Source organism: Lepidothrix coronata, unplaced genomic scaffold (genome assembly GCF_001604755.1).
Source record: "Lepidothrix coronata isolate B3197 unplaced genomic scaffold, Lepidothrix_coronata-1.0 Scaffold392, whole genome shotgun sequence".
Taxonomy (NCBI): Eukaryota; Metazoa; Chordata; class Aves; order Passeriformes; family Pipridae; genus Lepidothrix; species Lepidothrix coronata.
In genome coordinates this window covers 61063-83024 of record NW_016690572.1, presented here as the reverse complement: position 1 = coordinate 83024, position 21962 = coordinate 61063, and the positions used below count along the sequence as shown (strand labels likewise).

At 45.4% G+C, this 21962-nt stretch overlaps 1 protein-coding gene across 1 annotated transcript; it reads left to right on the top strand.

Annotated features, from left to right (window-relative positions):
• The first annotated feature begins 2931 nt into the window (after positions 1-2931).
• SEC23B (Sec23 homolog B, coat complex II component) lies at positions 2932-20769 on the top strand. The gene is made up of 20 exons (XM_017839251.1): positions 2932-2977; positions 4960-5195; positions 6200-6257; positions 6885-6971; positions 7711-7947; positions 8318-8403; positions 9199-9343; positions 10327-10485; positions 11313-11428; positions 12626-12749; positions 13084-13164; positions 13496-13585; positions 14089-14195; positions 14378-14531; positions 15893-15970; positions 16255-16416; positions 16793-16879; positions 18346-18501; positions 19323-19388; positions 20334-20769. Exons 2-20 carry the CDS (start codon positions 4975-4977, stop codon positions 20421-20423), a joined length of 2304 nt encoding a protein of 767 aa, XP_017694740.1. The 5' UTR covers positions 2932-2977; positions 4960-4974; the 3' UTR covers positions 20424-20769.
• Positions 20770-21962: the final 1193 nt, after the last annotated feature.

The following is a 21962-nucleotide window of genomic DNA, read 5'->3' as shown; positions in this document are numbered from 1 at the left end:
TTAAGAGGGCAGAAAAGGAAGAGGAAAATAATGATAAAAGAGTATCTAAATCAAGTGATGAACAATGCTCCTCACCTACTGCCCAATGCCCAAGGAGTACCTGAGCAGTGGACTGGCAACCCAGCAGCCAACTCCCTCTAGTTTTGTTTTTCAGCATGACACCATATGGTATGGAATATCCCTTGGGCCAGTTGTCCTGGTTATGTCCCCTGCCAAATTCTTGTGCATCCTGAGCCTCCCGGCTGGCTGGGCAGCATGAGAAGCTGAAAAGTCATTGATTTAGACACTAAGCACTGCTCAGCAAAAATTAACACATCAGGGTGTTACCAATATCATCCTGATCCTAAGTCCAAAATGCAGCACTAAACCAGCTCCTGGGGAGGAAAAATAACTCTATCCCAGCTGAAAGCAGGACACAAACTCACAATCATTGCTAAGTGTTTTAGTTAATCTAATGCTAGCAGGGGGGGTGCAGCATGGCCTTGGCCCTGGGCTCTGTGCTTTGTTGTTGACGTGGCAATGTGAGGAAGATGTAAAATGAAGGACAAACAGACAACTTCAGAAGAGCTGATTTGCTTTGCCTCATACTGCTTGGAGAGCAAGTCCTGGGTCTGAGAATGTTAGCATTAGTAGTAATCAGAATTTTATACACTTTAGCATACATTCCTAAGTAGAATGCTTCTACTTTTTTTATTCCCACTGTATTTGTGATCCTTCTGCTTGTGTTCACAGATTTTACACAGAGCACAAAATTTGCCTTATGTCAGGAATCTGGGAAGGCAAAATTAATGTTCAGCTCAGACAGTGTTTCATTTTGCTCTGTTTTAGACCTGTAATAGTGCTCTGCTTTCTACTGAAGCACAGGCTTCAGTAGAAAGGACACCTTTTCTGCTCTGGGAAGAAGGAGTGAAGGGTCTTGGTTAAAGCAGTTTCCTGAATTTTTCCCTGGATAACCTCAATCTCGCTGTGGAATTCCGTGTTCTGAAAATGGCTCTTATCTGTGTACTTATTCCATTCCTTATCTGCCAGCCAATTCCTTCTGTCCTTTCCAGGGAAGGGAAGCAGGACTGCTAATGGAGCAGTCACAGATTGTTACAGGTGCTTTAAAGATGACAAGAGATTGCCTTTTTTAAAAATTTTTTTTATAGCCAAGCATTCCACCCCAGACTGTGCAGCAACATTTAAAACATTTACATTCCTAATTGCTCATTATGTGTCAAGCTTGGCCACATTTTCAATGCTTGGTTTTACCAAAACCTTCATATAGCTAAGAAAAGTATGAGGTGTGTCCCACATGGCTCATAGAGTAAGAAATCACCCCGTGGTTGGTCTCAAAAGTCGCCTTCTATAGGCAATTCCAGATCCATGGTTTGCTAAGCTTTCATGTTTCTTGTGCTAGGTAGCTGGAGGCATTTTGGCCACTTGCATCAGTGGATCTCCATAGCACTGCATCTCTTGAGTTTTTTATCTATCATATCAGGTGTCGGCAGACACCAACATAATAACTGAGTGAGTTTGGACTCATCGGAGAAAAACAGGAGCCTGGGGATCAAACCTGCATGGATGACCACACTGCTGCAGAGCATTTCAAATATGTTGCTCCTGTTGTTTTAAGCAACTTGAGAAAAAACTTTAGGCTTTCTTTCAGTCAATGACTTTTAGAAAAATAAAAAATACTCAAAACACAGATTTCTGTTGTATTTAAAAGAAAGAAAGCAGGAAAAAAAACAAAGCTTGACAGTGCATGGGCAGATCACAGGGCATTAATTTCCTTAAAGCAAAGGTGGAGTGATACCCACACAGAAGCCTGGGGAATATTTATAAGCTGACCTGACTGGCTGCATGAATTTAAGGCAAACACACAAACCAGTAGAAGCAGATTGAGATATTTCATTGTAATGCCTTTGCCCCTCGAAGTATGTGTGGAAGTCTGCAGCATTCAGAGATGGATTTGTGTGCGTGCATTCAGATAGGACAAATCCCACTTGCCCGGCATTACACAAAGCTATAGTGGAGGATTCCTGTTGTCGGTCTCACTAGGAACAGTCTTGCCTCCTTGGCTTTGGAAAAGGTTCTGGGACCCAACAGAGAAGGAAGCAATGAAAGAGGGAACATATTTGCCTAGTTTCAAGGCAGAAACAAATTCCAGGGGCAAGTCAGGCTTGGTCAAACATCTGCCACATATCCACAGGCTCCATGGTGAATTTCTGAAAATTGTGGCCATCATGAGAGCATCTGGGCACTGCAGCGGTCTTCCCAGTGGGCTGGGGTACAGATTTCCTGACAGAGTGATGAACCAGTGTGGCCTCAAGCAACTGTGAGGGTAGTTTTTTCTGGGAACAGAGAGGAAAGAAAATCCAGTTGATTGTCCCTGCCTCGTTGCTGGCCTGGGTGGCCTGATGGCTTGGCTTCACTGAGCCAACGTGCCCAGGCACAGCAGCTCTTGCCTGAGAGAGGAGCTGGGAGCTGAGGCAAAGGTGAGGCTCTCTGGGGCTTGCAGTTTATTTCTTTAAAAAGTGTCTGTGTTATTAGTGGAGCGTTACTGATAACCTCTTCCCAGGAGGTCCTATGTTTCCTGCTGAACATGACAGCACCCTCCCAAGCTGCCGGGCACCCTGAGGGCAGAGCTGCTTCCTCCATCCTGCGCCAGAGCGGCAACGCCACAGCGACTCCCACATTTAGCAGAGACACTCCGTCTGTCGTCATTCCCATCCGGCACCTGCCACCCTGAACTCAGATGGCCTCCCCGACGCCGCCGCCTCGCCATGTTTGTTACGGGCAGGTCGCTCCGCCTCCTTCCTTGCGGCAGCGTAGGGTGCCCTTAGTCAAGATGTCGGCGGAGCCTCGGGGGGGGAGGGTGGGGTGTGCTGCCTCCGCCATCTTGGCTGCGGGCAGAGCGTAGTGCTGAGGTGGCCTTGCCGGGCGGGCGGGGCCCGTCGGGAGGGAGAGGCGGGAGCGGCGGGAGCGGCGCGGGCAGGTGGGAGCGGCGCGGGCAGGTGGGAGCGGCGGGGCCTGCGGGGGTTCCGGTGGGAACGGGGGGGGGGAATCGTGTTCCCCGTGAGGGAAGGCAGAGTGGGTGGGTCACTGAGGTCCCCCGAGGAGGGGGGGGAGTGGTCAGGGGCGTCTCCTGTGAGGGGGTTGGGGGGGGTCGGTGGTGTCTCTCACAGGAGGGTCTGGGGGAGCAGTGGTGTCCCCTGCCTCAGTGCTTCCATGGGGGTCAGCAGCTTCCCATAGAGCAGCACGGGGGCTCAGCGGTGTTCCCTGTAACTTTGTCCATTATAGCCATGCCAAGCGCAGCAGCCTGCTGATCCGTGGGGTTCCCTGTAGCAGCAGCAGCAGCAGCAGGGAACTTTTTGGAAGCAGCACCATTGCTGGAAGGAGCGGGTGTCAGCGTTGTGCCCTAAGCAGATCCCACGGGGAGAATGGAATTCTGCCACCACTCTTCTGCTAAGGCTTTGGAAGGGTCCGTCATCTCCTGAGTAGGGGATTTGGGACCTTCCCACTGGTGGGATGGGCCCCTGCCTTGCGCTGGCGGGGAGGCCGGCAGATGGGCAGGCAGATGGGCAGTTCCCCCCTTCATTGGAGGGGGGAACACCTCCCCTCCTGCTGTCCTGACCCCAAAGTAGGACCACAGCCCATGCCAAACCCAGTATGGCAACTCTGGCTCGGCCTGGGGCAGGGTAGAGGTGCTGGGCTTCAGTTGGAGGAATGTGGCATAAATTTGTCCTGTGGCTGTGCTGCATACCTGAGGTGTCAGGTGTTTGTCTTGCTGTTCTGATGTCCAGGATCTTTTACAGGGAGGCTCAGCTCTGACTTTTACCCCAGCAGACCTTTTTGTGATGGGGATGTGTTGTGAACCACTTTGTCTGTCCAGAGATGGGAGTGGAAATATAGGGCAATTCTCCGTGAGCTTGATTTACATCCTCAATAGCAACTACAAAGAAAATGTCAGTGAGTTTGGAGTTCTGCAGGAAAACTTCTCTGAGTGAAGGTGATGCTTTTTATTTCTCATGCATGTGGCCCTTGTGAATATCCCACCTGCAGTGAGGACCAGGAGTAAGGTAATGCTGGAGCATCTGCAGCTGTAGGTGAACCTCTGAGTTTCCTTGTCTGGAGCAGGTTGTGGAGCTGCTGCTCTAGGCTCTGTGAGGTGCTGCTAGTGTAGTGTGGTGTCTGTGCACTGGATTTGACAAGCAAGTTTTTCGTAGGCTTGTTCTTCCCTTTCTCAGAGACATCAAAGGCAATGACAGCCTGGAGGCTTTTGTTCATGTCCTACTCTGAAGCATTTAGTAAGGCAGTACAGACAGTGACTCCTCTGTTGTGTTGGGGATATCTCTCCCGGAACGGGATGTTTTCTTAAGTCTGCTGGACTCTCAGTTCCTTCCTTACTGGGAGTGGGACAATGGTGCCATGCCCAGCAGGTGTCTAAAAATCACAGAAGATCTTTTTTGACAGTTTGTCATGTGCTCCTTTCCATTTGTAAGCAGGTCAGACTGGCAGCCAGGTGACATATGTGAGGAATGTTTTAGTCTTAGACTTGGCCTCTCTTTCTCCCCTCAGCTTTTCAGCTGAAGACTTCAGGGTGTGTTGCAAATCTGACCTGTTTTCTGTTACTAGCCCAGTCAGGCCGGACTGAGGTCAGCATGAGGCTTGTTTGGGTATTGAGATGTTAAATGTGGATCATAAGTTAAAAAAAACCCCTTGCTTTCTGGCTTTGAGTTTCAGATTTCCTTGTTTCTTTGTTGGATTTGGACTGGCTGTAAGTTGATGAGAGAAGTGGACAGAAGAGATTAATGTAGTCACATGGTTCGTTTGATAATGGGATTAATGTACTGTAATGTATTGGCTTTGTCCTGCAGTGCCCTGTGCCTACCTGTAGCCGATCTGCTGACCTCCTTTGCAGGCCTGTTGTCCAAATAGGTGACTGCTGCCTGAATGTGTGTTCTTATGTCCTTTCAGAGCTTCTGCAGTCCCATGGCGACCTACCTGGAGTTCATCCAGCAAAATGAGGAGCGTGACGGAGTGCGTTTCAGCTGGAACGTGTGGCCCTCCAGCAGGCTCGAGGCCACAAGGATGGTTGTCCCGCTGGCTTGTCTCCTGACCCCAGTGAAGGAACGTCTTGACCTGCCGCCTGTGCAGTATGAACCGGTGCTTTGCAGCAGGCCAACTTGCAAAGCAGTGCTTAACCCGCTCTGGTATGAATTTCTTGGCTGGGGATGTTAAGAGAGGCTGAATAGTACCTAATTTTTATCTGAACTTCACTACTTCCTTATTCCCCTTTTTCTCTGCCCAGTGCCTGGAGGCTCTTTCATTTAGATCTGGTGGGCTTGTTAAAATCCACACGTGCCTAAGGAGATACATTAACATGTCTGTTATTAGAGCTGGCAGGACCAGAGGAGGCAGGAGGAGGCTGTTAAGGCAGAGATGAAATGACCGATCCTCCTACCACTGCAGAGAATTTTGTGGTGAATGTTAAAACTCAAAATAAACAAAGATGCCATTTTTACTGATACCATCCTCTGGACTGTGATGTTCACTTGTTTTCCTGCTTCCACATCCTGCTGCTTGTAGGTCAGTTCCAGTATGAGCATCAGGAAGTAATTTTAGAGGAATAAGCTTGGTCCCAAAATCATGTGATGATCATGCATACTCTGAGTGTAGCATTGGGCTGAGAAAAAGCAGGAAAAGCTAGTAAGAGAAAGTAAAAATGAGACCAAACCTAGGAACTAAGAATATGGCTAGGCATACCACAGCAGCAGGATGTTGTAACAGGCTGAGGAGAGTAAACTCTTTAGGGCAGGGATAGCCTCTTTGTTCTATGTTTGCACAGGATCTAGGTGGATGCCTCCTGCTGCTCTGAGACTGTAGAACTTTGTGCTACAGCTGTACAAACAGTAAGACAACTGAGATAAGCCTAAGTGTAGTGAAAGAAAGATTAGACCCAAGTCTTTGTCTACCAGAGCCTTTGCTCCTGAGAGCTGTCAGTGGTCCATCATGCTGACAAGCCTGGCAGGGCTGAATAAGCTAATGAACTTTCTGGCAATAGAACAAGAGTCTGAATCCTTAGAACATTTGTTATTCAATCTGGAGTGTCTGATACTGTTTCTTCCTCAGTGCTGTGAACCAGCATGGATAATTGTGAAGCTGTGCTGTAAAATTGTTTCTGAAGTCATACTAATGCCTCTTCTTTCCCTTGTAGCCAAGTTGACTATCGGACCAAGCTTTGGGCTTGTAACTTCTGTTTTCAGAGAAATCAGGTAAGTTGGAAAAAGCATCAGCCCTTTCATCTTTTCAGTGAACATTTTATTGATAGCCTTCTCTGACAAAGGACATTAAGCTTAAATTGCCCTTCTCTAGATTCTATACCTTGGCCTTTTTGTCTGCTGAACCCAGGCCAGAATACAGTCTGCTTTACCTGACATCTTGGCTATTTTCAGTCCAGTTTTGCCAGTGATTTTGCTGGCTTGCAGGACATAGAAAGGAAATAAAAATGCTATTTTGTCCCATGTGTTTCCCATGTGTTTTTTCCACTTGATATTTACTGTTCTTGCAAAGTATGAAATTCATTAGATTTGAGTAGACTTTTGGCATCAGAAACTACCTCATGGCTACAAGACTTTCAGCTAATGCACAGTTGCTGCTATAGTCCTATACTGTATTTACCCTGGACCGAGCAGCTGTCCATCCTGCTGGCCACTTGTTGTTTGTGCTTAGGAAGGCAGCAGTGTGGGTCTCTTGTCATGAATTAATTAGCTTGGTGCAGTGGCAGTAAATAAAGAGTTCAATAACTACATCATGAGCAGGGCAGGCTCTGTACTGAAGAGGAGAGCCCTACATTTCTGTCCTGCAACTTCCTTATCCTAATTTTTTGTTCTCTTTTTCAGTTCCCCCCAGCATATGCAGGCATATCTGAAGTCAATCAACCAGCAGAGCTTATGCCTCAGTTTTCAACAATTGAATATATAGTGCAGGTAAATGAATCACAGGCAAGTTTGAAGCCCCCAGAATTGTCTTGTTTGTGACAGATTATTCTAGATCCCTTTCCCCACCCACAGCGTGGGAGAGCCCAGTTCTAGTTCCATCTCCATCTGAAGAACCATTCCGACGTCTTGAGGGGCAGGGAAAGGGAACTCCCAGCAACAGGGTTTTTCAGGCCCCGAGCCTGGAGGGGAGAGGTGCCCGAGCCTGGAGGGGAGAGGTGCCTTCCCCTCCCCCCAGCACCCACGTGGCCCCATGGCAGGCACAGAGACAGCACACGGGCGTGGAGAGGAGGCAAGAGAGAGTTTATTGTTGGGGATGTTACATTTATAGGGTTTAGGGGGATTCACAGAGTAACCAATTAGAAGTCTCAAGGGGCTTACAGGAACACCCAATCACAGGATGGGGTTAACAAGGTCCAATGGGAAACACCTCAGGACACCTTTCCCAGGACATTCCTGCATGGGAGATAACCTGTCCTGGGGGGTGTTGGGAAGAAGAAACACGTGTTTGCAAAGAGACCACAAAAGGCCATTTTAAGACATGTTTAAACAAGTTTCTCATCAGATTTAGTGCTACAGATTATATATGTGTTAATTTGCTTTAGATAAAGCAAATAAATAACATCTGCAAGGTGCTTATGACAGGACTAATTTTATGCCTTGGCTGAAGGCATTAAAAAGTATCACCTGGTGTATGCATGGCCCTAAAATTCATCTCTTTCCACACTAGCGAGGTCCGCAGACGCCATTGATCTTCCTGTATGTTGTTGACACGTGCTTGGAAGAGGAGGATTTGCAGGCGCTGAAGGAGTCCCTCCAGATGTCCCTGAGCCTGCTGCCTGCCAGTGCTCTGGTGGGGCTGATCACTTTTGGCAGGATGGTCCAGGTTCATGAGCTGAGCTGTGAAGGGATTTCCAAGAGCTACGTGTTTCGGGGCACAAAGGACCTGACAGCTAAGCAAATACAGGTATGCTCTGCTATCTTGTAGGCCACTGGCTCGTTCCTGTTAGCTTTGTTGACACCACTGCTAGTCTTTTAAGCACAGGGCTCTTGGGTAGAAAGGAGGGCTCAGTGCTCTTAGCTGTTAGCCTGCTGCCCTCCCCGTTTTTGCCTTTGTAAATCCCTTGGAAGCTTGTCCAAGATTGAGTTGGTGTATCTCATGTAACGGAGCCATTGATCCATTCCTAATGGGAGTGCAAAGATGAATAATTTCACAGATTTAAATATATTTATTGCTACAGTATTGCAGGCCTCAGGGTATGTTAAATAGTAATGTAAGTAATATGTTTAGTGTTTGGATAGTACATCTCCTCTGCCTCCTCTTCACTATTCTCTAGGATATGCTTGGGCTTTCAAGGCCAGCCGTCTCTATGCAACAGGGAAGACCTCTTCAAACTCCAGAGCAACCTCCTATTTCCAGCAGGTAAGCCTCACCAACACAGCAGATGAGCAGGGCAGATGTTTTGTGCCCCTTAGGGGCATGCTTCTAAACCTGGTTTTCCCAAGAGAAGTTTCTGTAAGAAAGAAGATTTAAATGGCATTGTCTTGTCACAGTTATTTCTCTACATTAAGTGATATGTATGTGTGGGGTTACTAGAGCTGCTGGATGAGATTACTAGAGCTGCAGGCAGTGTATTAGACTTCTACAGTATCTTAGGTTTGCAGTTGCAAGAGCAGGATTGCCTTTCAGGCTAGATTTCTACTTGTAAAACATAGAGTGGCTGTCTTTGGAAAGCACATTGCTTAGGGGTCGCCTGGAGCAAGGACCTGTCTTTGACCGGTGAATGGGGACTCTGGACTATGGATAACAATCCTATATATCATCTCTTACCTCCTGATCCAGCAAATCCAAAACATGATCATCAGTGACCCCTGAACAGTAAAGCCGTATTTGCCTCTGTTGAATACAGTTTTCTCTTTTGCAGCTCCTCTTTTTCAGTGGCAGCTCTCGTGTTTCAGCAAACTAAATCACCATTGAATTTTTTTTCCTATTCTTTGTGTGACTTTGCCTTCATGTCAGTGTCTGATGTCTTGTTTTGATCAAATTTTTTATTTTGCACAGGCTTGTTATCTTGGAAAGTTTGGATGTAAGAAGGCAACGTGCCACATGTCTTTTTGCTTCTGTTTCAATGCAATTTATGTGTGCCAGGAACAAAGGGACACTTTTTTCCTTCTTTGAACTTAGAAGTAGGACAACATTTCATTTGAATTTTTGCAGGTTTCTACAGCCAGTACATAAGATTGACATGAATTTAACAGATCTGCTTGGAGAACTGCAAAGGGACCCGTGGCCAGTGACCCAGGGAAAGAGACCTTTACGTTCCACTGGAGTAGCTCTTTCCATCGCAGTTGGCTTATTGGAGGTACTTGTAATGCTGCTGTTTGAGATGAGCAGGTCAAAGTAAGCACATGGCAAAGTTTGCTGAGATGTGTGCAGGTGTCAGTCCATCTGGGTTACACTGGGCTGCAGAGGTGCAATTTGTCTCTACTGACATTTGATGTGTATAAGCACCAGCTGATATAGAGTGGGCTGGAGGTTTCATCTAAATGGTAAAATTCACAGGTGTTTAAAGGTCTCTGATTCTCGTGTGTATGGCCACACAACAGGTGATACCATGCACTGGATTTATCTGAAGGTCATCTAAGATAAAAGTGTAGAGAACAGAAACTGCCTGCTTCCTGTTTTGAAAACAGGAAGCTTAACATAGTCGGGGTTTAAACTTCATCAGAGTGCTGTGATTGTCATCGCTACTTATCGAGGTGGCCTCTGGCAGGGACAGGTGCCTATGACATTGCAGAAACACATGCAGACACTTGTCTCAAGAAAGCATTGTTGCCATTTGTCTTGGGTTAAAGACAATGTATGGCAGGGAGGCAGGACCTCCGATGGAATAGAGACCCCTCCCTCCCAAACTTTTTGTAAATTTGAAAATACAAGAGTTTTTGAGCAACGTGTAGAAATGAAATAACAGTTTTTACTAATAACGGAGAGCAATACAGACCAAAACAGACAAAACAACAAAACATAGTAACCACAGGGGTACAGAGAGAAAATGGTCTGTCTCTCCAAACCTCCCCTCAAGAGACTGGAGACCGTCCGGCTGCGTGGTTTCCCCCCTCCCCCTGGCAAACCAAAGGAATGCGGGGAAAGGATGGCAGAGAGCTCTTCCCACTGCTGCCTGGCCAGACTGTGGTGCCATTGTCGGTGAGCACCCTTGCGTGGTGGCATGGCGAAAATTCAGAAAGAGGCTTTAAACCCCATAACACCATTTAATTTAATAACTTTCCTTTTTTCTTCCCTCCCTCCCTCCCTTCCTTCTGATATAAGTCTTTATTTTTATTTTAGGGCACATTTCCAAACACAGGGGCCAGAATAATGCTGTTTACAGGCGGGCCACCGACACAAGGACCAGGCATGGTGGTGGGGGATGAACTGAAAACACCCATCCGTTCTTGGCATGACATAGAGAAGGATAATGCAAGGTTCATGAAGAAGGCCACCAAAGTAGGTGCTAGTGCCTGCCGGGTGTGTTTAAAAGCTAAAACTGAATATTGTGTTGGAACACTACATGGGGGAGAAAGGACAGTACACAAAGCTATATATATTGCTATGTTGACAGCTGCCCAATGTCCTTCCCTAGTAAATATATTCTATTCTATCAATATAGGAACGGTATGTCCAGATATTTGCATGGTTGTGCTTGAAACGCCCAGTCTTCTGTGTGTGATAAATTGTGAGAATGGTAAGGGAAGGGTAAAAGACTTTCTCCTAGTTATTTCTCCAGCATGGTCTTGTATCTTCTCAGAGAAAAGAGTATTTCAGTGTTATTTCTTAGCTGATGTTGGGTGGAGAGTTTGTTCATCAGTATCATTGTAATTCCTTCTGGGAAGGAAAAAACCTGTCTTCCAAGAATTGGTCATTTCCAGAAAGCTTCATTTGTTCTTCTTGATGTGTAAAACAATTGTTAAAATAGTAAAAATGTCAGACATGAAATGTCCTTGTCAGCTTAGAGAAAGCAGTATGGCACCTATTCTCTTAACTATCACCTAGAAATCTTTGGGTTTCCACTAAGTCATCACAGGCAAAGATCCCATGCGATTCATGCACTCTCTGTATTTGAGACATGCAACTCAATCTCATCCAAGTGAATCCCTCATCCTAGATGGGAGAAGTGTGCTGCAGCAGGGCAGCAAGAGCAAACAGCTGTTTAGTTACCACAGCACTGGTAATTGCCACATTTGTACCTTGTGTTTCACGTGTGTGTCTCAGCTGGAGAGCAGCAGAAACACTGCCCGTTGCAGCCTCCTGAGCACTGTGTATGTGTTCCCCAGCACTACGAGACTCTGGCTAATCGCACTGCAGCCAACGGGCATTGCATCGACATCTATGCCTGTGCCCTGGACCAGACTGGGCTGCTGGAGATGAAGTGCTGTGCAAACCTCACCGGGTATGTTCAGAGCAGGACAGCACAAAGTTGACACCTGCCTTTTTTTTTTTTTTTTTTTGGAGGGGAAGAGTGGTTCAAAAAGCAGTTAATATTGCTGCCAGGGCAAAAGGGTGAGATTGTTATTCTGTTCTACACTGTGTTTGAGTTTGCCAGGAATTAAACGGCCAAAACTTACCTGATTCCAGTCCACATTTCTGGAGTGTCAAAGCAGCATGTGAGTTAGCACTGCTGTTATAAAACTTTATGTCCTGCTTTGAGAAAAGTATTCTAAAGCATGGTGCAATATGTCTTTTGCAAGTGCCTTATGTCTCCTTTGGAGCCAGCAAGTATCCCTTCCAGAATTTATGGGATAAAGATGTCATGCTTTGTGGTTGTGCATGACTGAAGTGCCATCACACAACTGTTAGGCTTGGTGGGTAGAAGCTTTTCTTGTATGGGCCTGATTTTCTCTGCTTAACAGCTCACTTGTGCTTCCTCCAGGGATTCTTGCCTTCCCTGGGTCCGGTTTTAAGTGATATCTCTAAGGAATAAATGTCTGTGTTCCGTGTTGCTGAATATGGTCTCTCTGGGGAGGCTGTGTGCCAAACCAGGCCTTTTGGAGACTTGGCATGTCTTACTGGCTGTTTAAAATACTCTGTGTCTAGGGAGCCAAAGGATGGTTAGAGGAAATGCAAGGTGTTTGTAAATAATCACTCAGTGCTCAGTAAGCAGCAGAGACATTGTTAGACCCTTTGTTTGCACTACAAAGCTGCATCTGATCAGGGCTGGGTTTGCCATGGCACTGAGGGGAGGCCCAGCACAGACCCACACAACTGTCCAAGTGCTGCAGCAGTGCAGGCATCCCTCGTGTAGTGTGGAGGGTTCCAGCCCTGCTCAGGGAAAGCAGGCTGAACAAAGAGCCTTCTTGAGCTGAGACATTTCTAACACGTGGAACATGAACATTTTGAAGGCAGCTAAAGGAATGGTAAGAAATATAGCTGAGAAAGCAAGCTGGCAAAGGCGGAGCACTACTAACCTGTCTGGCTTTGTAGGAGTCCATGAATCTGCATTCCCTGATGCGAGTTCTGCCTATGCAAAGGCATGCTCTAAAACAGTTACTGAATGTGTTTGCATGTGTTAGACTTGCAGGGATGTATCCTTTGTACTTCTAGTTCCCAGTTGCTTCAGTTCCCTTGTGTATTGTTTTTTCTTTCCCAGAGGACACATGGTGATGGGAGACTCCTTCAACACTTCTCTCTTCAAACAGACCTTCCAGCGGGTATTTAACAAAGGGTACAACGGGGAGTTTCGGATGGCTTTTGGTGCAAATTTGGATGTGAAGGTGAGAGATCAGTTTGATTGGATGACATAATGGGGGTATAATACAAGTGCTGTTCACTCAAAAGTCAGTTGAAGTCTCTGGGGCGTATAAAAGTGTACATGTTTGAGGTCAGATGTCATCTTGACTTCTTTGGGAGAAGCACCACACTGGTGGAAGGAATTTTTATTTGAAAGCTTAGTAAGTTTGTGGCGGGTTTTTTTGTTGTTGCTGTTGTTTTGTGGGTTTGGTTTTTTTATCATCTCACCAAAGCTGAGCAACTGGTTTAGACTGTGTACTCTATTTGATTGACTTGATTAAAAAAAATCCACGACTTTTTTTTTTTACCTTGTTCTAGACCTCTAGGGAGCTGAAAATTGCAGGAGCTATTGGACCATGCGTATCACTGAATGCTAAAGGCCCGTGTGTCTCTGAAAATGTAAGTTTCTGACATGGAAAAATCTTTAATAGCAAAGTAAATAAACAGTGCAAAGTTTCTGTCTAGCCCTACAGCTCAGCTAGAATATCAGAGTTTTCAAGGAGAACAACAACTTGGAAACATCCCTACGAAGTGACAGTCTTTCCTAGACTAAATTCTTGCCCCATAAGGCTTTCTTTAACTGTATGGCCTTCAGTAACTTCATTCCCACTCAAAAGATAATGAATCTAGAAGGCCTGCCATTACTTCTATCTCGGATCAGAATTTGACATTAGCTTGCCTTTCCTGCTGCTAGAGGCAAAATTGTTGCTTTCTTTTTGATTCTGTGCAGGAGCTTGGAATTGGAGGAACATCTCAATGGAAAATCTGTAGTCTGGATCCCAGTACAACTCTGGCCATTTACTTTGAAGTGGTAAATCAGGTCAGTCTTGGCTTCTCTTTTTTTTTGATCATCTTTTTTACACATCAAATTACTTGTTACAGGGCTAGAAAGTGCAATGACATCTCCTGTGTTGCAGGTGGTTGGTTGCAAAGCAATCAAGTGTTTTGTAATAAAGAAATAGTCTCAGAAATTGTTTTCGTAGGTATAAATTGTCTGTTACTTTTGTTCTTTACAAAACCTGCATTCTTTCCTTGTTTTTTTTCTACAGTATTTATTTAACAAAGAAGAAATTGTCTTTTTGCCAGTAGGTGCAGTGGAGAATAAATAATGTTAAAATATGTTAAAATTTTTGGAGAATCAGTCCTTCAAGTTGTAATAACTTGATGGCTCAGAAGTAACTGTGGCAGCTCAGAAGATTACCCCAAAGGAATTTTATTCCATGTGTGTTCTCTTTGTTTTCTCTTTTGTGTGGGCTTGTTACAGTTGGAAAGAGTTATGGAAAAGCCATGATGTTTTGAAAGCTGCCCTTGTTTCATTTGCAGCACAATGCACCGATACCTCAGGGAAGCAGAGGGGCAGTGCAGTTTGTCACTCAGTATCAACACTCCAGTACGGAAAAGCGCATTCGTGTCACCACCATAGCCAGAAAGTGAGTATCCTGTGCCAGTTCTCCAGCAGAGTGGCAGAAAGTTAAGCTGCAGACTGCTGGAATTTTTCTAGCTTTTTGTTGCATGCAGTGGCCACAGAGTAGTTGGCACAAGGAGGATGAATCTGGTTTGGGTTTTGCCGAAGGTGGATGCATGGAGCACTAACCCTTTACTAACCCTGTAGCTGGGCAGATGCACAGACTCAGCTCCAGCATATAGAAGCTGCGTTTGACCAGGAAGCAGCTGCCGTGCTGATGGCACGACTGGGAGTGTACAGAGCTGAATCTGAGGAGGGACCTGATGTTCTGCGGTGGCTGGACAGACAGCTGATCAGGCTGGTAAGAAAATCAGACTGCAGTTGGGTGCATTCTTGATTTAGTAAAAATGCCCTCTGGAAGTGATAACAGCAGTCTTTTTTCAGATTGACTCACTTCATTTTTACTCTGATCGTGGTCACATACTTGTAGTATGTGATAGCTCAGAATTAAGTTGTGATCAGCAAATTTTTGATGGGGTAGGTAAACATCCCATTATGCTGAAAGAGTTAAACCTGAGATTGAATCAGTGATAATGAAACACAATAATGCAGGTGGGAAGGTCTCTGATTTGACCCTCCTGCTTAAAGTAGGGCCAGCTTTGAAGTTAGAGCAGGTTGCTCAAGGTCTTATTCAGCTGAGTTTTGAAGATCTCCAAAGATGGGGTTTCTCTTCTCTTAAGTCTGTTCCAATGTCTGATCACAGTCACGAGGATCCTTTTTTTCTCTCCCCTGCCTCTATTTCCCAGTCAGAATTTCCATTTGCCCAGTTACCAGTCAAGTAGCTGTAGACAGCGATTGGACTCCTTGATCCCACTCCTCACCAGGCTGAACAAACCCAGCTTCCTCATCCTCACTTTCTGCCTGAGATGCTCCAACACCTGACTAGCTTGGTGGCTTCTGCTAAACCCACTCCAATATATCACACTGGAGAGCCCACAACTAGACACAGCACTCAGATGTGGGCTAAATTCAGAGCAATAATCTGAATTAATTCTTCAAGCTCTTGCTGTCTCTTGCTTTGAATTTTACAAGCCCAAATTGTCTAAATCAGTGTTGGCCTTGTCCAAACACCCATGTGGAGTTGGTACTAACACAGTATGGCACATCATACACTGAAAAACTGAGATTTGAACACAAACACAAACAAGCACACCGCATGTTGAAAAGACTGTGGAGTCATTTATAGTTAAATTGCTAAAACCATTGATGCTTCTTATTTTCAGTGAAGCAGTTGGTGAAATGCCAGTCTGGTGCTGTTCTAGCAGGAAGTAATTGTCACAGAACTGTTTCATAGTGTACAAAGCAGTTTAAGTATAATGTAGTAGCCCTGATTTAATGGGTAGTGCTTTAGAAGCACTATATGAAGAAGCACTATGGAGATCTTCAAAGCACTATTTCTTTCAGTCTTGGATAATTTCAAACCTAGGGGTTATATAAATATATTGAATCATCATTCTCATTCCAGTAAGACAGAGTAACCACCGACTTAAAGAATGTGAATGTTGTAATTACTTGTTCTCATCAGGTTCATGCCTTGATTGTTTAAAAATAACCAAGAGAACACCCTTCTGGAAAAAAAAAGGTGTTAATTCTAAAAAAAAAAAAGGGGAAAAAATAGAAAAAAGAGATAGATAACCAGAGTATCCACTTTGCTTCCAACAGTGTCAGAAATTTGGACAATACAACAAAGATGATCCCAACTCCTTCAGATTGTCAGAATCATTTTCTTTGTATCCTCAGGTAAGGATGTCATGGGAAAAGTGTGCAAGAGTGAGGGTGAGTGATACTAAAACATCTTGTACTATTTGTCAGATTCAAGAGGGGAGGAACAGGTGCTTTTTTAATTTAGTGGACTGGTCCTGTAGTTCAGTGCTGCAAGTGACTGATAGGGGAGGAATTCTGAGTAGTTAATAAGGGGTAGACTTTTTTCCAAAGAATTTACTGTTCAGAAAGATTGGATTTGGGTCCAGAAGTTTTGGCAACTTTGGCTGACATTTCTCTTCTCACTCATCTTTCTGGTTCAGTTCATGTTCCATCTACGACGCTCCCCATTCCTGCAGGTCTTCAATAACAGTCCTGATGAATCTTCATATTACCGTCACCACTTTGCTAGGCAAGATCTCACCCAGTCTCTCATTATGATCCAGCCCATCCTTTATGCTTATTCTTTCCATGGGCCTCCTGAGGTGAGTCTGTGTTTTACAGGAAGAGGTGAATCAACCCAAAATAACGAGTATTCAGTCAGAGTAACACTATTTCAGCAAAAAGGCCCCTATATTTCTTTTTTAGTTGTTAAAGCTGAGATACTTTTGTTCAAGATCATATCAAATTACACTTGGATGGCCATGGATGCTCTCTGGCATCCTGCACTTCATACAGGTGCTGATAACCTGCTGCTCCATTCTGTGATGCTGCAGGAGGCTGGCCACACTCTGCTGGGCATTCACATGGACTGAGCAGTGCCCGCATGGGCAGGGTTCAACAAGCTGTTTGGCCAACTGTGAAGGTTAATATACTTCTGAGGGCTTAGGGGTGCCTGACTTTGTTCTTTGTTTTCTCCAGCCAGTGCTTTTGGATAGCAGCAGTATTCTTCCTGACAGAATCCTCCTGATGGATACTTTCTTCCAGATAGTTATCTACCTTGGTGAGGTACAGTGAATTATGTTCTCTTTCTCTGTTTGCACTCCTTCCCTCCTGCCATGCATGTGGACAGCATTGCTGTTAGTGTAAAATAAGCTTCTTGCAAAGCCCACATGAGCTTAATGACATGGTATACATGCTGCCTGTTTGAATAGAATTTCTCCACTGTCAGAGTTAAAATAATACTGGAGTTGCTAAGGATGTGTTCTGCACTGAGTAACAGCTGTTATATTAGCTTAGTAATGAAGGTGGTCCCTTACCATACCTGGAAAAGACTAGAGAAACTTGAAACTAAGCAGGACGGAGAGTTACAGTTTGAGTTTTTGAGGTACGTGACAGACTTGATTGCAGGGTTTTGACACTTAAATAGTGCTTCTCTTAAAGAAATCAGTTAGGCAGTTTTACAGGTTTTGCTTTTAAATACTGGATGTTTTTGGAAGCTGCTCTTATATGTCTTCCATCATGACTGAGGTAAATGCTTATATACTGTCTCTTTCTGAACATACAGACTTACTCCTTGGCTTTGATCTACTTTGGTCTGCCGGTGTACTATGCAGACCTGTAGATCTGTATTTCAGTCCTGTCAGATTTTGGAAGGGAGCAGTGCAATACTGTAGCTGAAGAACAAAAATGTGTCACATCCTAGAGTAGTCATAGGGTAAGGGATGAAGAGGAAGGCTGCTTTCCACTTCTTTCTCTGGAAAACTCCCTGTTCTTTGATGCATTTTTTCCCCCCTCGTATCCTTCCTATCCATATTCCCTCATATGATTCCTATCAGTGAAAACTTTTTGGGAGGTATTTTAACCCTTCCCTTTGTCTTTGAATTAAGCTACTTTGCTGTTATTTGATGACTGTTATTAGAACGCTTAAAGTTTGGCGTGATAGTTTTTGGCAACCCTGCTGTTAGCTCCTGATTTCACTCCATATAGGATTTGTTCCCTTTGAGAAGTGAGAAGGGATACCCAATTGACACGAACAGGAGTTGAACACTTGAGTCAACAATGACAATAAATCTGGAGTGACGTTAAACAGTTTCTACCTGCTGTTGCAGAGCAAGACACTCAGCAACTCGGTAAAATTTAGACAGAGGAAGAGCTAAGTGTGTGACCTGTATATGTGTAGAACAATTGCTACATATATGTAGTACATACAATAGGTACCTTGAAAATACTGTAAGGTCAAGTCAGATTCTTCATGTTTCTATGTTGGCACAGGCTGAAACATAAAGGCTTGAAGATCACTTTCAACTAATTGCTTTTGCACTGCACAAATTGCTACCAGCTTTTGTGTTGAGTGCCTGTGCTTAAATTCAGGGATAGAAAGTAATGTTTTTGCCAGAGCAGTGAAAGGGTTCATGTACCCTGTAAGCAGAAGTATGTGTAACATTTTGCTGCTTTAAGATGTGCAGGTCAAAAAGGAGAGGCTTGCAGATATCTCCGCTCTTGTTTTCATTTCATTCCTGTATCATCAATAGACTATTGCACAGTGGCAGAAAGCTGGATACCAAGACATGCCTGAATATGAAAACTTCAAGCACCTACTGCAAGCCCCACTGGATGACGGCCAGGAAATCCTGCAGACCAGATTCCCAATGCCACGTTACATCCACACTGAACATGGGGGCAGTCAGGTAGGAAAGTTTATGGAGGAACTCCTTCTGTTGTTGCCTAGAGCAAATGGCTGTCTTTCTGCTTTTCTGGAAGGATGGTTCTGTAAGTTAAATGTAGTGGTAATTTAGCTCTTCAAAGTACAGAGCTTGCATATTTTCTCATGAGCTTTTATTACAACTCTGTCTTTTAATAAGTAAGTCACTTGCTGGATATACTTTTGAAATCTGAGGATGGGAAAAAAATGGAAAAGCTGACTTAAATACATTTTTATTCCCAAAGAGGTGGGAAAGAAATGATTTGGTTATGTGTCTGTAGTTAGCCTGCAGTAATGCTGAATGATTGACCACCTGCTCCTTTATTCTCTAACACTGAATGAGGATATAAAGTAGTTCCTATTGTTGTTCTTCTTGGAATTGCAGTTGTGCTGTGCTTCCCTGTGCCTGGCTGGTTTGTAGCAGTGAAGAGGCAGGAACTGATGGTCCAAAACAAAGATTTGGTATTGATTTTTGATGTGACTCTGTTACACTGGTCCTCTACTGACCCCTTTTCTGAAGAGCAGATGGGGCATGCAAGGGACAGAGCTGGTGACATGCCCATGTTGCATGGAACCAGAGCTGCCCTGCCAGGCGAGCATGACTTGTAGCAGAGCACTCAATGCCCCTTGGACACAGGTTGTTTGTGGAGCAGGGCTGTTTCTGGACTTGAAACCTGTTTAAGTTACATTAGTACCTTGCTTGCAAAAGCAGAGGAACATCTCTAGTCATGGATCTAAGGTGGTATGAAGCTTGAGGGAGCTCACAGGTCTGTCATTTACAAAACTACTTCTCTTTTGTCCTGATAGGCCCGGTTCCTCTTGTCTAAAGTGAACCCATCTCAGACCCACAATAACCTCTATGCATGGGGACAGGTAAGCAATGAAAGAGCTGCTCATGTTTGGGAATGCTGTAAAATGTACATATTTGTCTGGGCAGCAGGCATTGTGAGCAGGTTACGTTTGTCCTCAGTTTCTTACCATGGTTGTTGATAAGATAAACAGTACTGGTGGGGACCACTAGTTGATGAGAATAACAGTTTTCAAGCCTGGATGACTAATTTGTGTTCCTGTTCTTGTACTGAGTCCCCACAAATTTTCCACAAAACCCAGTTGATTTTGAGGTTTTTCCTCAAGGCATCCAAGGAATGCCTGTCCAAACAGAGGTGATGCATCAACAGTTCAGGACCTGAGTAGCTTGATGGCAGGAAAGGAGTGGTTTCCACAAGGAGTGGTTTTTCCCTTTGATTTTTCCCTTCCCATATCTCAGCTGCATGGGGGGCACAGGCAAACCAGGAGAATTTTCTGTGTTGGCTGCTATTGAAGGAAGCAGCTGATTTTATGTAGCCTATGTTCTTAGAGATTTCAGGTGACCTGATGTAGAAATTTATCTTGACCCTTCCCTACAAATATAATTTAAATAGGTCACAATGTATTTAGTATTTTGGAAAAAGTAACTAGCATATGGATACATATAGATCTAAGAATTCTATCTGAGAATACTAGACTTTTATATCCTTTTTGTTTACCTTGTTTGTGTAGCACTTTGGGCAGCAAAATTCCTAATGCTTTAGGTAGAAGAGACTTTTCTGCAGTAATTCAGATTGTACTGGAGGATAGTGTTAGTGCTGTTGCCAAAAAGTAGCAACTTTTCATTAGAGATGCAAAGGATCTCTACTGATCCTGTCTTTTGCAGGAGAAAAAGGTGGTTAATTTAGCAGGCAGTCAGTTCAGAGCGCTAACATTTTATTTGCTTTCAATTAGTCCCCTGCATTAACAACAGTATTTTAGCCTCATTATTTCTTTTTTTTTTTTTTTCAGGAATCAGGAGCTCCAATCTTGACAGATGATGTGAGTCTCCAGGTATTCATGGACCACTTAAAAAAGCTGGCAGTTTCGAGTGCATCATGAGGGATCAAACTGAGGAGCAAGAAGAGACATGGATCATGTTGATGACAGAAATGGAGCAGTTTAGTCACATTTCCTTTTCTCTCTTTTAAACTAGGGGTTTTAAGTATTACATGAAATAAACATTCCGGGGGAGTTTTTACTGCTCCTTTCTAACTTATTTGTATTCCCTTTTGTCTATATTCTGCTTACTCTACATTTGTCACACACTGTAATTAGAGCTGAAGGATGTTTTAGTCAACAGAGATTTTGACAGTCTTTGGCTTAATTTTAATGTCGCGTGTTCTTAAGAAGTGGCTTTTGGCAACCAGCGGACTGTATTAATGAAAAATAAAATCAGGTAAGAGAACCACCCCTTAGCGCTGTTCCCGACTTCAGGTGTACGTAGAATGGGCGTTTCCTGCCTCCTCCTTTCCCCGCTGCCCCCTCCCTGCGCGCCGCCCCATTGGCGGCGGGGCGCGGCCAATGAGCGCCGGCGTTACTGGGGCGCGATGCGCGTGGCCGTGTGGAACGCGCGGGCAGCGCTGCTGTACTCGCTGGGCGGATGGACGGCGCTGGGCGGGATGATCTACTACAGCCGCTACGGCAGCGGCGGCGGCCCCGGTACGGGCTGGCGCGGCCCCGGGACGGGGGACGGTGCCTCGGGTCACCCCGGGAAGGCGTGACGCGGCTGGGCCTAGGCGTGGGGTTTGGCGGAGGGGGGGCCTCGCTCGGGGGCGGAGCTCCGGTAACGCGTGGCGTGTTCGGGGGCGGTGCTTGCGTGAGGGAGCTCGGCCGCGCGCGGGGCTTGTCTGGGGACGAGTCTTAGGGGAAAGCGCCGGGATCGCCCCCGGGACCGCGCCCGCCGCGTATTTCGGCCGGGGAAAGCAGGGCCGGATGCTGCCCCCGCCGCGCTGCCCCGGCAGTACGCCCGCCCGCCCGCCCGCCCCTCGGGGCGCTTGGGTCTGGAAGTGACAGCAGCAGTCTTTTTTTCAGATTGACTTGCTTCATTTGTACTCTGGTCATGGTCACATAGTTGTAGTACGTGATAGCTCAGAACCCAGCTGTGATCTGCAACTTTGAGGCAGCCGGAACGCGGCCTTTGCTTGGGCCGGGTGAGTGAACCGCCCGCCCGCCCCCCCTGGCAGCCCGAATGGGTTAACCCTGAAGGAAGATAAATCCCCTGTTGAAGGGAGAAGCTTGTGCTTTACCGCAGGTCACAGGAACAGGGACTAGAGTCTTCCCGAACTGTTGCTTTTATTTACGTTGTGGGAGTGGTTGAAAGCTGTGCTGGGGGCAGATTAGGCTGGACATTAGGAAGCATGTCTACCGGGAGAGTGGTCAGACAGTGGAACAAGCTTCCCGGAGAGGTAGTCGACACCCCCAGCCTGTCGGTGTTTAAGAGGCCTTTGGACAATACTTTAACTTTTGGTCAGCTCTGCACTGAGCTCCTTGAGCTAGCTGTAATGTGGGTAACTTGGAAGCCAGTTGTTATTGCTGCTATTGTAGTACTGTTTCTTGTCCAGTGCCGGTATCTAACCTACCCTAGTAAATCACTTTTTT